At 61.8% G+C, this 14,700-nt stretch overlaps 1 protein-coding gene across 3 annotated transcripts in view; it reads left to right on the top strand.

Annotated features, from left to right (window-relative positions):
• The window catches only part of MYRF (myelin regulatory factor), a 31,695-nt gene extending 17,807 nt beyond the window's left edge, over positions 1 to 13,888 (top strand). The window contains exons 8-27 of one of the 3 annotated variants that reach the window (XM_044259430.1): positions 1,019 to 1,214; positions 2,161 to 2,237; positions 2,410 to 2,520; positions 2,865 to 2,955; positions 3,333 to 3,533; positions 3,758 to 3,869; positions 4,384 to 4,493; positions 5,133 to 5,293; positions 5,366 to 5,438; positions 5,709 to 5,797; positions 6,091 to 6,159; positions 6,577 to 6,657; positions 6,808 to 6,896; positions 7,005 to 7,196; positions 7,443 to 7,694; positions 9,228 to 9,330; positions 9,547 to 9,621; positions 9,948 to 10,053; positions 11,521 to 11,595; positions 11,799 to 13,888. In XM_044259430.1, coding sequence (XP_044115365.1) covers positions 1,019 to 1,214; positions 2,161 to 2,237; positions 2,410 to 2,520; positions 2,865 to 2,955; positions 3,333 to 3,533; positions 3,758 to 3,869; positions 4,384 to 4,493; positions 5,133 to 5,293; positions 5,366 to 5,438; positions 5,709 to 5,797; positions 6,091 to 6,159; positions 6,577 to 6,657; positions 6,808 to 6,896; positions 7,005 to 7,196; positions 7,443 to 7,694; positions 9,228 to 9,330; positions 9,547 to 9,621; positions 9,948 to 10,053; positions 11,521 to 11,595; positions 11,799 to 11,879 — 2,344 coding nt within the window. In that variant the 3' untranslated portion in view covers positions 11,880 to 13,888. The remainder of the gene's footprint in view (positions 1 to 1,018; positions 1,215 to 2,160; positions 2,238 to 2,409; positions 2,521 to 2,864; positions 2,956 to 3,332; positions 3,534 to 3,757; positions 3,870 to 4,383; positions 4,494 to 5,132; positions 5,294 to 5,365; positions 5,439 to 5,708; positions 5,798 to 6,090; positions 6,160 to 6,576; positions 6,658 to 6,807; positions 6,897 to 7,004; positions 7,197 to 7,442; positions 7,695 to 9,227; positions 9,331 to 9,546; positions 9,622 to 9,947; positions 10,054 to 11,520; positions 11,596 to 11,798) is intronic. The other 2 variants (XM_044259431.1, XM_044259432.1) reach the window with 2 other exon arrangements.
• The last annotated feature ends 812 nt before the right edge of the window (positions 13,889 to 14,700 follow it).

Here is a 14,700-nt window from a genome sequence, read left to right on the forward strand (position 1 = left end):
TCATGGTTGAAGGCTCCCTGGAGGTCGTCTCAGGATCGGGGGAGAGGTCTTTGGGGATCCCACCCTTATGGCCTGGGGAAGATCCCCCCACTCTTCCCACCATGCTTCCCAGGCCAGCCCTGCCATCTTAGGCCCTAAGGCCTGGAAGCTGGCAGCTGGGGCCCCCAGTGTACTTCCTGGGTGTTCCCCTAGGCCGGCAGGTGGGTGGAGCTCCAGGCCTTCTGCAGATGTTAGCCAGGCCCCCAAGCCTCCTCCCCCGAGTTTGGAATCATTCTCTGCCCATCTTCCTTCCAGGGAACCCTGGGCATCAGGAGCACTGCTTGTGCCTAGGGACCTGGGTGAGGATGGGCCCATAGTTGCCCCCTTTCCTGCCACCTGGAGGTCCCCCCCAGAGAATCCACGCTTGGAATCCTTGCCTAGCGACAGATGGGTAGACTGAAGCTGAGTCTCTGTTGCCCAGAGTGCCCCGTCCTCACCTGGGCAGCTGGAGAAGTCAGAGCGAGGACTTCGGGGGCTTGAGCAAGCCAGTGGGCTGGGGCTGGGCCAGTGCCGAGCCGGCGCCTGGTCCCACCGTTTCCATGGCAACCAGCTGTCAGGCCCGTGAAGCTCTGCAGACCATCCCCTCTCACCCGGTCTCCTGCGAGGGAGGGGGCTTCAGGCAGCATTCTGGGAAGGAGCCAAATGTGATGAGGGGCCGCGAAGCCCCCTCCTCAGGAGTTCACTCCCCTTGGGTGGGCCTCAGGGGTCTTGCCCCATGTGCCCCATCACCAGGGTGGGCTGGACTCAGCCACACAGAGGAAAGAATATTGGCCCAAGAGTTGGCAAACTTGAGCTCAGATCCCTTTGGGGACTCAGTTTCCACTTCTGAGAGGTGGGGGGCAGCCCCATGCCTGGTCTGAGGATCCGGGGGATGGCTACCGGATAGGAAACTGCTCTGGAAGGCAGATACTGGAGAGGGACATTCCACGCCTGGCTTTGGCGGGGGGAGCCTCTGGCAAGTACCCTCCCCTGCCCCTAGGCCTATGCTCACCTACCGCGTAGACGCCGACAAGGGCTTCAACTTCTCGGTGGGCGATGACGCGTTCGTGTGCCAGAAGAAGAACCACTTCCAGGTCACGGTGTACATCGGCCTGCTGGGCGAGCCCAAGTACGTCAAGACGCCTGAAGGCCTCAAGCCCCTTGACTGTTTCTACCTGAAACTGCACGGAGTGAAGGCAGGTTTGGGGGCTCAGTGAGGATGGGAGGGGAGTGGAGGGGGAGTTGAAAGACCCCAAAGCAAAGCCCCCTTCCCAGCTGTGCTTCCTGATTCCTTCTCTGCCCAGTGATCCCAAGGCTACACCCCCAGCCCAGATCTTGGGATCATGACCTGAGCCGAAGGCAGAGGCTTTAACCTACTGAGCACCCCAGGCGCCCCTGACACTTGCCATTCTTCCAGAGCACCTGCTGCCTTCCCAGCAAAGCCCTGACTTCTGAGCTTAGCCCACAAAGGCCTTTGGGACTAGCCCTTCCCTGCAGCTCTGCCATCGCTTGTTCCCCAGACCTGTTGTGCCCATTCACAACCCCTGCTCTCCTGAGGCAGCTCCCCTTCTCTGGGACACATGGAGAATGCCCATTCCACCCCTCCTCTCCTGGCAGACTGCTCCTTGGCCTTTCTGTTCTCTCTGCTGCAGTCCTTAGTCCTTGGGGACAACTGTCCTGAGGCTCCTTCCTGGGGTCTTTCTAGCGCCCCTCCCCCAGGAGTGGCTGATTTGGAGCCCGTGAGCTCCCTGGGGACACACAGCTGCCTGTGTTTCCTTCAGGGCAGGGATCCAGGCCGGACCTGGCCTTGGCGCAGCTCAGGCATCACTCATGGAGGGGCTGCAGGAACGTGGGTGTGGGAGAGGGTCTGGGGAGTGTGGGGGTTTGGGTGGGAGCGGGTATTGATGGAGGTCAGCTTGGGGGACGTGTGTGGAGGTGGGGGCCGTGTGTCTGTGGAAGGCGTGAGTGGGTGCGTGCGGAGCTAGGAGAGCAGGTTGACTGTCCCCTCACTGACGGGAGGGCCATGCCTCCACTTCTGGAGGAGCTCTGGCTGGGCCAGGCCTGGGCTGAGCGGCTAACGGGAAGCAGAACCAGGCGGGGACCCTGGCCCTGATGGGTCACCGGCCTTGGCTTCTCCCGCAGCTGGAGGCCCTGAACCAGTCCATCAATATCGAGCAGTCCCAGTCGGACAGGAGCAAGCGGCCCTTTAACCCTGTCACGTGAGTGTCTGACCTTGGGGCTTGGGCGGTGGTTCTAGATGGGCTGTCCAGCCCTGGAGCTGGCCTGGGAGCCTAGGGGGCCATGGTACCTGCCTCCTACGCATTCCTGACTGCGGGCCTGGCTCTTCGAAGCCACCTCCCCACCTCCTGAGTCCCCGCTACTCCTCTGCAGGGTCAACCTACCCCCTGAGCAGGTCACAAAGGTGACCGTGGGGCGCCTGCACTTCAGCGAGACCACGGCCAACAACATGCGCAAGAAGGGCAAACCCAACCCCGACCAGAGGTGAGTGGGCTGCGCCCGGCCCCACCAGGCCCTCCAGGTCTAAGCAGGAGGGGCAGGAAGACGCCGCCCACTGTCGCAGTGTCCCACACACTGACCCGTTGTACAGAAGAGACACCTGAACCTCACACCTAAGGCTAATGGACTTGGCAGCTCCCTGGGGTTCTAGCAGCGGGTCTTGGGAAGCTTCTGACTCTAGTGGGGACTCGGGTTCTTCCACTGGAGGCTAAGGTGTTAATGCCCTCTTCCCGCGGGGGGTGCTGGGAGCCTGGGCACTGTACCCCAGACATGGGATGGGGGCAGGTGGGGCAGGACCCTGGGTGCCTCTAAACCCCTGTGCACCCCAGGTACTTCATGCTGGTGGTGGCCCTCCAGGCCCACGCACAGAACCAGAACTACACGCTGGCTGCCCAGATCTCAGAACGCATCATCGTGAGGGTGAGGGCTCCCTCCTCCCAGGGGATCAAGAGCTGGGAAAAGCAGCACCCAGGAAAAATACCGGGGTTCTGGGGAGACGGGAGCTAGAGCGCTGATCCTGCTGGGCCCTAGCTGGGTGACTTTGGGCAAGTCCCCATCCTCTGAGCCACAGTGTCTCCTTCACAAGGGTGGAGGTGGACAAGGCCTGGGTAGCCTTCTGAGATCTTGCAAGGGACTGAAAGGTGCCACAGTGCCAGGGGCAGTTTAATTTGGGTGTGGTGGGGTGAGGATCCTGGCCTGGAGCTAGAGGGGTGGCTGCATGGTTTCCCCTTTTGCCAGGTCACTGCAGATCCCCCGTCCCCTGGGACTGATCCAACCCCACCCCCAATTTGTGGTAGGCCTCCAACCCCGGCCAGTTTGAGAGTGACAGCGACGTGCTGTGGCAGCGGGCGCAGGTGCCTGACACTGTCTTCCACCATGGTCGTGTGGGCATCAACACGGACAGGCCTGATGAGGCGCTGGTGGTGCACGGCAACGTCAAGGTCATGGGCTCTCTCATGCACCCGTCGGACCTGCGGGCCAAGGAGCACGTGCAGGAGGTGGGGGCGGGGCTGTGGATGAGGGGCAGGAGGCGGGGCCCGTGGAGGGGCGGGGCCAGGTGGAAGGGCAAGTTGGTGAGGGAGGCAGGCCCTAGATTTCTGCGTCACTGGACCCTGGTACTGCAAGATCTCCGCCACACTGTGGAGGAGGCTGCTTCCGTCTTGAGCTCCAGGACCCACGTTGGCTGGGGAGGGGTTCAGTCTCGGTCCTGGTTCCTGCGCAGGTGGACACCACCGAGCAGCTGAAGAGGATCTCGCGCATGCGCCTGGTGCACTACAGATACAAGCCGGAGTTCGCCGCCACGGCAGGCATCGAGGCCACGGCGCCAGAGACGGGTAGGGACCGGCCTGCGCGGACTGGGGCTGGGGTCCAGGACCCGGCAACCTCGGTCCCCAGTCACCCCGCCCACTGTCCCAGCCCGCTGGAGACCCCACTCCCAGGAACCCCTCCCCCTGACTCCCTGGAATTCCTACCCAGGGAATCCTTCCCTCTAGAAACCCGGCCCTCAGCCCTTGGAAAATCGGGCCCCCCACGCCCCCCTCCCCCGGGTGCCGGCTGGCTACCCACCTTGACACCGGAAGTTTCAGAATCCTAGTCCCGGGATCCTGGGCTCCTTAGGTGAATCCTGCCTTCATCTCTGCCCACTTCCACTGGGATCCTTCCTCCCAGGAGTCCACCGTTGCTCCAGTCCGGGGAACCCCACACCGGAACTGGGGAACAGAGCCCCCTGCTCCAGAGCACCTTGGATCCCAAATCTCTGGTCCCCAGAATTTGGCCCTCCGCAAACTGGGCCCCCTCCTTACATGCTGGTTCTGTGGGTGTTCGCCACCCCACCCCCCAATCCCCCAGGTGTCATCGCCCAGGAAGTGAAGGAGATCCTGCCGGAGGCGGTGAAGGACACTGGAGACGTTGTCTTTGCCAATGGGAAAACCATAGAGAACTTCTTGGTGGTGAACAAGGTGTGCGGGGGGGGGGGGGGGTGGGAGGATCCGGGGTGGGCCCCAAGGGCCGGGGTGGGCCAGCCGGAGGGCGTTCCAACTCCAGCTTCGTTCAACACCCGCGCAGGGGGTGAGGGCAACCCGGTCTTCTCTCACGGTGTGTCCAGAGCCTCCTCCCCACCCCTCACGGAAGGGGGTGAGCGTTCGACACTCTGCTTGTGTGGTCCACAGCAAGAGGAAGCTCCCTGGGGGGTTATTTTCCTCCCCTTGGAAAGGAGGTTAAAGATAGTCACTGCCCAGAGCTTCCCAGGTGGCTGTCGCAAAGCTTAAACGTGGCTTATGGTGAGGATGAAGTCCTGTGCTTTGGCCTCGGCTGAATAGTGAGGAGCCCAAGCCTGAGACCCCACGTTCATGAGATCGGAGAGGCCGGCACCTCCGAGAGACAGTGTTCTGACGGGGGTTAGGGGTGGCAAGCGCAGTTCCGGTGGGTCAGATGGCCCAAGCGACAGGGCAGAGGTGGGGGTGCCGCTTGGAGGCAGACAGGGGGAGGCGGGGGCACTGGGGCTGGCCTGGGTAGGAAAGCATCGAGGGCACCCCCCCCCCCACACTCCCCGTCGCCCAGGGCTCCCGGGCACTGACCTTGCCCGTGGCCCGCGGCAGGAGCGCATCTTCATGGAGAACGTGGGGGCCGTGAAGGAGCTGTGCAAGCTCACTGACAACCTGGAGACGCGCATTGACGAGCTGGAGCGCTGGAGCCACAGGCTCGCCAGACTGCGGCGGCTGGACAGCCTCAAGTCCACCGGCAGCTCGGGCGCCTTCAGGTGCGGGCGTGGGCCAGGCAGGGGGACACCCCCTTCCCGGAGGCACCTCTGACCTTGGCCCTCTTGCTGCAGCCACGCGGGAAGCCAGTTCAGCCGAGTGGGCAGTGTCCCCCACAAGAAGAGGCCCCCCAAGGTGGCCAGCAAGGTGAGGCTGGGTGCAGGTGGGAGGCAGGTTGGGCTGGGCCCTCCCTCTCCAGGCTTGCCGACCGCGAGGGCTCCTCTCTTCTCCCAGCTCTGGAGCTCTCTGGCCCTGTTTCTCCTTCCTCTCCCTTCCTCTCCCCGGCCCCCACCCCCCACTGTAGGAGTCAGTAGGCCTTAGCACCCCCACCCCCAGCAGAGCCCACACCAAGTGACATCATGGGCTCCCTAAGTCTGGGCCTTTTCTGCTTCTTCCCCCTTTCCTCTCGGTCCTCAGCCATCTTCTGTGGTCCCAGACCAGGCCTGCATCAGCCAGCGCTTTCTGCAGGGAACCATCATCGCCCTGGTGGTGGTCATGGCCTTCAGGTGACTTGTGCTCTGGGCTCCAGGGGTGGCTGGTGGGGGACTTGAGCTGCCCTTGGGGCCAGGCCTGGAGGAAGAGGAAGACGTGGCTGGGAGACGAGACCTGCCTGAGGTTTCAGGGAGGGAAAAGGGCTGCCTCTTTCTGTCCTGTGACCCTGGGACTGGGAAGACCCGTGGACAGACATCACTCATTCCCGAGCCCAGCCCCTGGAGCCAAGGACCACAGAACCTGCCCAAGGGAGAGGGCCAGGGCCGTGGCTCCAGCTTTAACCGTGGCCCTTTTTTGTGGCTCCCAGCGTGGTGTCCATGTCCACACTGTATGTGCTGAGCCTGCGCACCGAGGAGGACCTGGTAGAAACCGATGGGTATGTCCCTGGAGGCCTGGCTGCCGGCCAAGCTGCCAGGACAGGAGGGCTTTGGTGGGCAGCCCGGGGGCAGAGGAGCCGCGGAAGCTGTCTTCTCTGATAGGGACGGCACCTTGGCTCTCAGCCTGCTGGGGCTTGCAGGGGTGGGTGGGAAGGTCTCCCTGGAGGAGGGGCAGCCACGGTCCCCGCTGAAGCCAACGTTTCTACTCAGTGCTCCTCGAGGTAGCTGGGCCTCTGCGAGTCAGGGGGCATCTGAGGGGCCCAGGTTGGAAGGGGGGAGTCGGCGGGGATGGAAGGCCAGGGCGGGACCCTGGGCTCTATCTGCCCACTTCCACCTCAGCTCCAGGGCTCTCTTTGACCGTGTCTTTTCTCTCCCCTGCACCTGTCCCCCTCTTTTTCCTCTCTGCCGCCCCTTAGCTCTTTTGCCGTGTCCACTTCCTGTCTTCTGGCCCTGCTCCGGCCCCAGCACCCTGGGGGGAGCGAGGCCATGTGCCCATGGTACGTGTCTGGACCAAGTCCCCTCCCTCCTTACCTCTGGCTCCTGGCTCCCTGCCTCTTTTCCGCCATCCCTGTCCACCTCTCTGGGACTCCCAGGCCTCCCTGTCCAGGCTCTTGCAGTCCCTCTGAGCTCAGCCCACCCCTCCCCAGCAGGTCCAGCCAGAGCTTCGGGACCACCCAGCTCCGACAGTCCCCTGTGACCACTGGGGTGCCAGGCACACCACCCTCTCTGCTGCTGGGTGCGTGCCTGCCGTGGGTCTGGAGGGTGGGGATAGGGGCAGGGACCTGTGTTCTGGGAGGGGGCTCAGCTGCCCACCTCTGGCTCATATAGCCTCTGGCTTCCTCAGTTACCACTGGCCTGACCAGCTCGGCCCCGGGTCCGGTCATCCCCACCTTGGACCTGTGCTCCAGCCACCCTTGCCCGGTCGTCTGCTGCTCCTCAGCCACTCCTAGCCCTACCGCAGCCCCTGGTCTTGGCCCCAGCTTTAAACCTGGCCACGGCCTCAGCCCCAGTCCCAGCCCCTCCACCAACAGCTCAGGTATGGCTCTCTCGGCTCCAGGGTTTGCGCTGAAGGGATTTTATATGAGTCCAGAGAAAGGCCCCAGACTCATTGGGGGGAGGGTATCCTGGAGCCCAGAATGAGGCTCTGGAGAAAGGTCGGTGGGTCTCCCTGAAGGGATATAGAGACAGATGGGGGGTCACCCAGAGTCTGGTGAAGTCCTGGAGAAAGCCAGACAGGAGGCAGCCAGGTCCCTCTTCTCAGCTGATCTCATTCTCCCCACAGGCCCCAGCCAGATGGCTTTGCTGCCTGTCACCAACATCAGAGCCAAGTCGTGGAGCCTGTCAGCCAATGGTATTGGCCACTCCAAGCATCCAAAGAGCTCAGAGCCTCTGGCCAGCCCTGCGGTCCCCTTCCCTGGAGGGCAGGGCAAAGCCAAGAACAGCCCCAGCCTTGGTCTCCACGGCCGGACCCGCCGAGGGGTCCCCCAGCCTGGCCTGAGCCCTGCTCAGCCCACTCAGGCCGGGGGCCAGCCAGGTACTTGCCCTACCCGTCCCCCTGCTACCCCCACCATGTCAGCTCAGCCAGCAAAGCTCACTGGTCTGGGCGCATCTCAGCCCGGTCAGCGGAAGGCCCGGCGCAGGACTGTCCACAGACGTTTGCTGGGCAGTGCAAAGTCCCGCCATCAGGCCAGGAGCCTATGTAGCTCTCCTCATTCAGGGCTTACACATCCGTGCAAGGAAGGGATCATCCCCGTAGGTCAGAGGGGGAAACCGGAGCTGGGTCGTGTGGCCGGGCAGCAGCAGACCTGAAATCCCACCCCACGTCTGCCTGATGCCAGGGCCCCGGATGTCACAGAGGAGGCCAGGGGCCTCCCGGGCTTCAGCCCGGTGGCTCTGCTCTTGGTAATGGGCCTCCTTATCAGCTTTCATTTGGTGGTTTTTGTGGCTTAAAGGAAAAAAAAAAAAAAAGCTTTGAAATTGTGACTTGCTGAGATTAAAGTACAAAGTGATAGGTAAACCCCACCGGGGGCTGCTCACTGGGCCAACCATTTCCGGGGCCGCTGCTCTGTGGCTGGCTCTGTACAGGGTGCTTGGGGTGATGAAGACAGACATGCCCTGACCCCAGATGGCTCAGACACCTGAGAACACAGTAGTGTACTAGCGTGACGGGGCACTGAGGGGATGCGCCAGCAGCTTGGTGACTGGGGAGGGCACTTCATCCAGGCTGAGGTGGGGAGGTGATCAGGAAGGCCTCTCTGGAGGAGGTAACATTGGAGCTGAGTCTCTGAAGGACCACAGGAGTTTGCCCAGAAGAGAAATGAGAAGGGGACCTTCCATCTTGTCTTTATCTGGTTATCTGTCGGTGACCCCAAGCGCATACTGGATCCTGCGGGATGGGGGTAGGGGTCTTCGCGCGCCTGGGTTGTGCTTCACGAAGCTGAAAATGTGTCAGGTCCAGCAGATGTTCTGTGGGCCCAGCTTCCCCTTCCTAGGTTGGGGGCGCGGGGAGGGTCAGGCAGCAGCCAGCCCGTAGATGACCAAGAAAGCCTTGTCTCCCTCACCTGCCTTGTCACACCTCAGAACCCCCGGCCCAGCCCGCCATCTGTGGTGGGTTCATCCACAGAAGGCCACAAGCCCTCACGAGTGGGGCACTGGGAGGTGTTAAACACTGGGCTCTTGGGGAAAGAGTCCTGATCTGTGGTGAATACTCCCACTGCGGCTAACTTCCGGCCACCAGCGTCAAGCCGCCAAACTGAACATGGAGAGACGTGTTTGGGCTGTGCGCGGGCTCCCGTATGCCTCTGGCAAGGGATATGAAGACCCATCCCTGCTCCTGGGCTTCGGGTTCTGCCGAGGAGGCAGACCTCAGGCTCATGGGAAGTGGCTCTTCGTAGTGCTGCCAGGGAAAAGGGTGGCGTGACCCTGGCCATTTTGGGGGTTCTGGAAAGAATAACCTGAGAATTAATTTATGCTAAGGTGTGAGTGACTGGATGCGAGCCTGGCAAGGACCGGCTTGGCTGCTGCTTATTCGTATCCCACCTTGTCACCCTCCTCCCTGCCCCCACAGCCTCTCTCCTTGCAGACCCAGTGCCCTCCCTGACCTCCATCCAGGTGCTGGAGACATCAATGTCCATCACTTCCCAGTACTGCGCTCCAGGGGATGCCTGCAGGTGGGCCTTCACCCCAAGGACAGATTCCCTCAGGTGACAGGAGCCCAGGCAGTGCGGAGGAGGCCCGGATGTCCTCCCCATCTTGTCCCCCTCCCGTCCCCCTCCCCCACCCTGCCCCAAGGTGGGGCAGCCCCTTTCCATGGGGGGCTGGGGTATCCAGGCAAGGGGCTCCAGCAGGGTAGCCTTGGGTCTCAGGAGCCATGTTTGCCCCTGCAGGCCTGGAAACTTCACCTACCGCATCCCCGTCAGCAGCAGCACCCCGCTGCACCTCAGCCTGACTCTGCAGATGAAGTGAGTGTCAGCTTGGGGCCTTGCCCACCCAGGGAAGGGGTCTGAGGAGGGATGCTGACTTTATCCCTTGCTCTGGCTGTGCGACCCTGGCAGTCCCTGGGCTCCTCATCTAGAAACTGCTGTTGCGCAGGGGTGTGAAGGCCGTGTGGGATGGTAGATGGGAAAGGGCGGTCTAGGGCCTGACCTGAAGGGCTCATTTTCAAGCTGTGTGAGGACTCGTGGCTTGTTTCGGCAGGGTAGCGAAGGTGGCGTGGGAGGGCTGGCTGGGGGCAGGGCAGGTTGAGGAACTTGGAGCCCCACTTCTCTGCTAACCGGCCTTCCCCCAGCTCTTCGTCTCCCGTGTCTGTGGCGCTGTGCAGCCTGATGTCGAAGGAGGGGCCGTGTGAGGAGGGGGGCTTCCCACAGAGCCTGCACACCCACCAGGACACCCAGGTAGGAGGCACCTGGGAAGCTGTGGGCCAGGCAGGCCCCAGAGCTTCATCGTCCCTGGCACAACTGGGCCCCCAAACAGGTGAAGAGAAGGGGCCTGGAGGCAGAGTGATGGCATCTCCACAAGGGACCCTTTAGGCCATGGGCCTGGGGAGCGGAGCATCTCCCACTCCCTGCCCTGCCCTGCCCAGAGTCCCGGGGAAGAAAACAGTCCCACCAGGACTAACCTGGGATGAACGCAGTGGTGGCAATGGGGAGGGTATTCTAGGGGTCCTTGGCAGGGAGAGCTAACCTTGTCTGTGCTCAGGGTTAGAAGAGCCACCCCAAAAGTCATGTTTAATGAAGACGACACCTGCAGCATTGGGGTCAGCTGGAGAAAGAAAAGAGGCCAGTGTCACAGGAGCTGAAGGGCACGTGCAGAGGTGGGGAGGCCCAGGAAAGTGTGGCCTTCGGGCAGAGGTGAACACGTGGCAGCCTGTCCTGCTAGGAGACAGGAAACAGGAGGAGCCCGGTCCTCAAGCTCAGGCTGGGCAGCGGCATGGTTCAGTCCTCCCGTCCGGAAGACCCCTCAGGCTCCCTTGTGGAGGCCTGCCTCCTGCTCTGAGAACCAAATGCCTGTGATCCTTCCTTTGTCCAGCTCCTCACTGGCCACATGACCCCCTTGGGACCCAAAGTTATGACTCTCCGCACAAGTGAAGGGAACGTCTCCTCACCAGTTTATGTTGGTTCAGCAAAAATGTGTTGGGGTCCCTCTGTCCTAGGCCCTGTGCTGGGCCCAGCTTCGGGGACACCGCGGGAGGCAGGGGTGGACCCAGGCCTTGTCTTGGAAGAATGCACTCCCTAGCTGGGGAGAAAAGATGTGCAGAAAGTAACCTGAGGAGAGGCTGGGGGCGGGGGGGGGGGCGGTGAGAGCGTCCCAAGAGTCCCAAGAGGCGCAGGCGGAGGCTGAAAGGAGGGGGCGAGCCCAGCCAGCCGCTCACACCATGTGGAGCTCAAGCCCAAGTCCACGTATGAGGAGGCCACGTCAAAGTCTCAGCTGGAACACAGGCAAGCCTCAGGCTCCCCTGCAAGGGAGAGAGCACGATAGCGCGGGGACCCGTGTGTCAGTCCCCGCTCTGCCACGCAGTGCCTGTGATTTCAAGCGATAGCTCAGCGTCCTCATCTGTACGCCGCGTCACCTTCTTGGGTTGGAAATACTTTGATGTGCCTGGAGTACAACGGGGAGGGGAGGCAGCAAGAGATGAGGCAGGGCTGCTGTGTACCTGTGGGTGCTCCTCAAAGTCTACATAACGGGGGGCTGCCTCCGCTCCCCAGAGCAGAACGTGCTCCCTCCCCTCTCTCTTCCCAGCTCTGACTCCAGCCTCCCTAACACTTGCCTTGGCGCCCAGGGCTGCAATGACCATGCCCAGGGCTGCTGGTCAGGATAGGGCCACGGGGCTGTCTTCACCCCTCCCTCTCTCCTCTCCCCAGGGCACCTCCCACCAGTGGCCAGTAACGATCCTGTCTTTCCGAGAATTCACCTACCACTTCCGGGTGGCACTGCTGGTGAGTACAGGCTTGCCCTCTGCCCCCAGAGGTCCGGGCTCCTGCATCTCAAGTGTGGGGCTCGGGAAAAGGACATGAGGATTCCCGGAGCACATGGCAAGACTTGGGGTATGGTGACAGGTGATGTGGCGGGGGGCAGGGGAGTGCTTCCTGCCCCGCGCCCCCAGAGCCACCTCACCTGGTCCTGCTGCCCTCTCACCCAGGGTCAGGCCAACTGCAGCGCGGAGGCCCCGGTCTGGCCGGCCACAGACTACTACTTCCATTTCTACCGCCTGTGTGACTGAGCTGCCTTCCCCGAGGTGGCACCACAGCCGGGCTGGGGCCCCGTGCGCCCCTTCCGCACTGGACGCGGCTGTGTTACCCTGGAGCCTGCCACCCGCCCAGCTCTCTGCTGTTCACTGGCACATCCCCTGGAGAGACTGATCTGGGCTTGGCCCTCCCCAGGACTGGGGAAACTGGAAGTCCTCACACTGGAGTTGCTGTTCCTGCTGGTCGCCCCTCACGCGCTGCATGGGGAGCCCGGGAGACCTCCTGGGGCCGGGACAGGACCAGACTGTCTGTGTCTGTCCAGCTCCGGTGGTTGGAGGACTGGCTGCAGGGGCCTTGGAGGCCAGGGTAAGCCTGTGACTGTCTAGAGCCTACCCGCCTACTCTCCCCTCTTGAGACTGTGAGCCGCCCCTCTTCTGGAGTGGGGACCTGCTGCCTTTGACTTGGCCCGAGCCCGAAAAGACTTGGCTGGATCCGTGAGTCCGCGGAGAATATATAGCTCTTACCCTCGAAGCTGCTCCCTGGGGGGTGGCGAAGTGGTGGATTTTTTGGGGTTTGACTGTTACGCTGGACTTGGGACTTTGAAGCTTTAAGTGTGGCCCAGGAGGTCTCTTCTCCCTGGGAGCACTGGCTCCCGAGAGCTTCCAGGGCAACTGAAGCCAGCCCTGGATGGGCTGGAAAGACTGACCATGTGCCTTATGTATACTTAGTGCCTGGCTGAACCAGTGCGGGGGGCCAGGGGGCCCGGTTAGCCTTGGACCCTTGAACCTGGAGTATCCTGGAAGGGAAGTTCCCCGTGAGCCTCCCCCGCCCCCAGTGAGTGTTGCAGCCCCACAGCCTGGGCTCCCAGGAGCTTCCAGAGCTTATAGTCACAGCTGGGACCCATCATTATCTCGGAGCAGAGGAGCGGGAATCCCTGCAAGGCAGCAGGCTGGTCTTGGCTGGTACGTGAGGTCAAATGGCTTTTGCTGTTATTGACGAAGTCATTACTAAAATGCACTTAAGCCGGGGCAGGAGTGGAAGGCTGGAGAAGGAAAGGCTGGAGAAGTACAGAGCTCTCGGGAGACACTTCACCAGACAGGGCCCTGGCTCTGGTCCGCCCCAAGGAGGCTTCAGACACCCATCCTGCTGCCGACCACCCCGACTCTGGCTTCTCCCTCCTCTCTTGTCTGCTGGCGACCTTGTCTCCCTAGATCAAGGGCTCCTATGTTGGGCTCAACGAGCCCACGGCTGGCAGGAGACTCCATCTCCGCCCTCACTCCCTGGAGGTGGAGCAGTGGGCTTGTGTTGGCCGAAGTCTTAACTCAAGTGCCAGTGTTACAGGAACCGTCCTTAGTGGGAGCCTGGGGCGATCTGAGGTCAAAGCCAGGCTCACCGAAGGAGTGTGGGAAGCATTTAGCCACATCTGCACGGGTTCAGTAAGGGGAACAGGAATCACCGCCCCTGCCCCGCTGTATTCTGCCACCTCTTTGGGAACCAGGCCTTACCCCTCTCCGACCTCTCCTTCTCAGCTCTGAATGGGAGACCTTTCTGTGGGGAGTGGAAATCTTTGAGAAGCCTGTGAGGCACAGGCCCCCTTCAGCCACGGGTCTCAAAGCACTTATCCTCAGGGGAATTGGGGGATAGGGACACCCCACCTCCCAGCTCCCTCCCCAGTGTGGCTCCGCTCCCTCATTCTGACATAGGAACTGCATGGCTCCCCACACCATGCAGGGGGCCGGCACTGGGTGGCGGGGGGCAACCCTCCTAAATGCCTTAAAACTGGTGAGCCCCACCCTTTGTAATAGGATTCTGGGGCTTCCTTAGTGAGGGTGCCTGTCTGTGGACTGTGGCCCCTCAGTCCTTAACTGGAAAGTGACCCTCCACTGCCCCCTGGAGCCCTTCTGGACACAGCATAGCCCCAATCTGGTTAGCAGCTGGCTGTTTCCATGCCTGAGGAGGGATCCTCAGTGCGAGGATTGGGGCCAAGCTGGGGCTCCAAGCTGCTTGGGAGGTGGGGGGAGGGTCAACCTTGGACCAAAGTTGCCTTAAGCCCATGAAGGTAAAAGGGCTTCAGGGAAGGGGAGTGGGTCACCTGCTGGAGGCTGACAGCTGCCCGGCTGGCACTGTTAAGTGGGAGTCTTGGCTCCCTTCCCTATGTGGGGTCCGGCAGCCAACTCTCCCTTCCTCTCTCCCTTTTGGCATTTATTCCTGTAGCCACTGGGCTAATCTCCCCCAAGCTTCAAGCTGTACATAGGGCCTCTCAATGCACGAGTCTCTCTGCCCGTATCGTATCCTCTCCCTCCACGAAGGCCTGCATGTGCATAGAGCGCCCCCCCCTCCCAGTTAACCCCCAGCCCCCGTTCCTGAGTGCTGACTCCTCTATTTATCGTGCACCAACTCTGACTCTGCAGTGGGCAGAAGGAAGCAGCCCTGGGCCTGCTTTCTTCCTGCTCCTGTTCTTTTCTTCCGAAGTAAATATACGTATATAAATAAATGTAAAAATATGGCTTTGTATCTGACCTTGCCTCCCCATCTCTTCTTGAGACTGTTGTGGTAGGAGACGGAGTCATCTGTGGGGCTCAGACCAGCTGGACTCTCTGGGGTTCCTGGGCCAGACGGATGCCTTGTATCCCGTTATCCTTCTTAGCTTCATGCTAGGCTTGGGAATAGGACTCAGCAGCCCCCTCCCCTAGCCACATCCCATGGACCTATTGCTGCCCCACCTGGGTTAAAGGAGCCATCCTAGGGTAAAACAACTCTGGGGACTAGCTGAGCCTTGGGAAGGTCCCCAGCACAGAGAAGGGTGGCAGTATTTAGAGGATGGGATTGGCTCAGGGCAGACTTGACTGGTGCGAG

This window comes from Neovison vison, chromosome 7 (assembly GCF_020171115.1).
Source record: "Neovison vison isolate M4711 chromosome 7, ASM_NN_V1, whole genome shotgun sequence".
Classification (NCBI taxonomy): Eukaryota; Metazoa; Chordata; class Mammalia; order Carnivora; family Mustelidae; genus Neogale; species Neogale vison.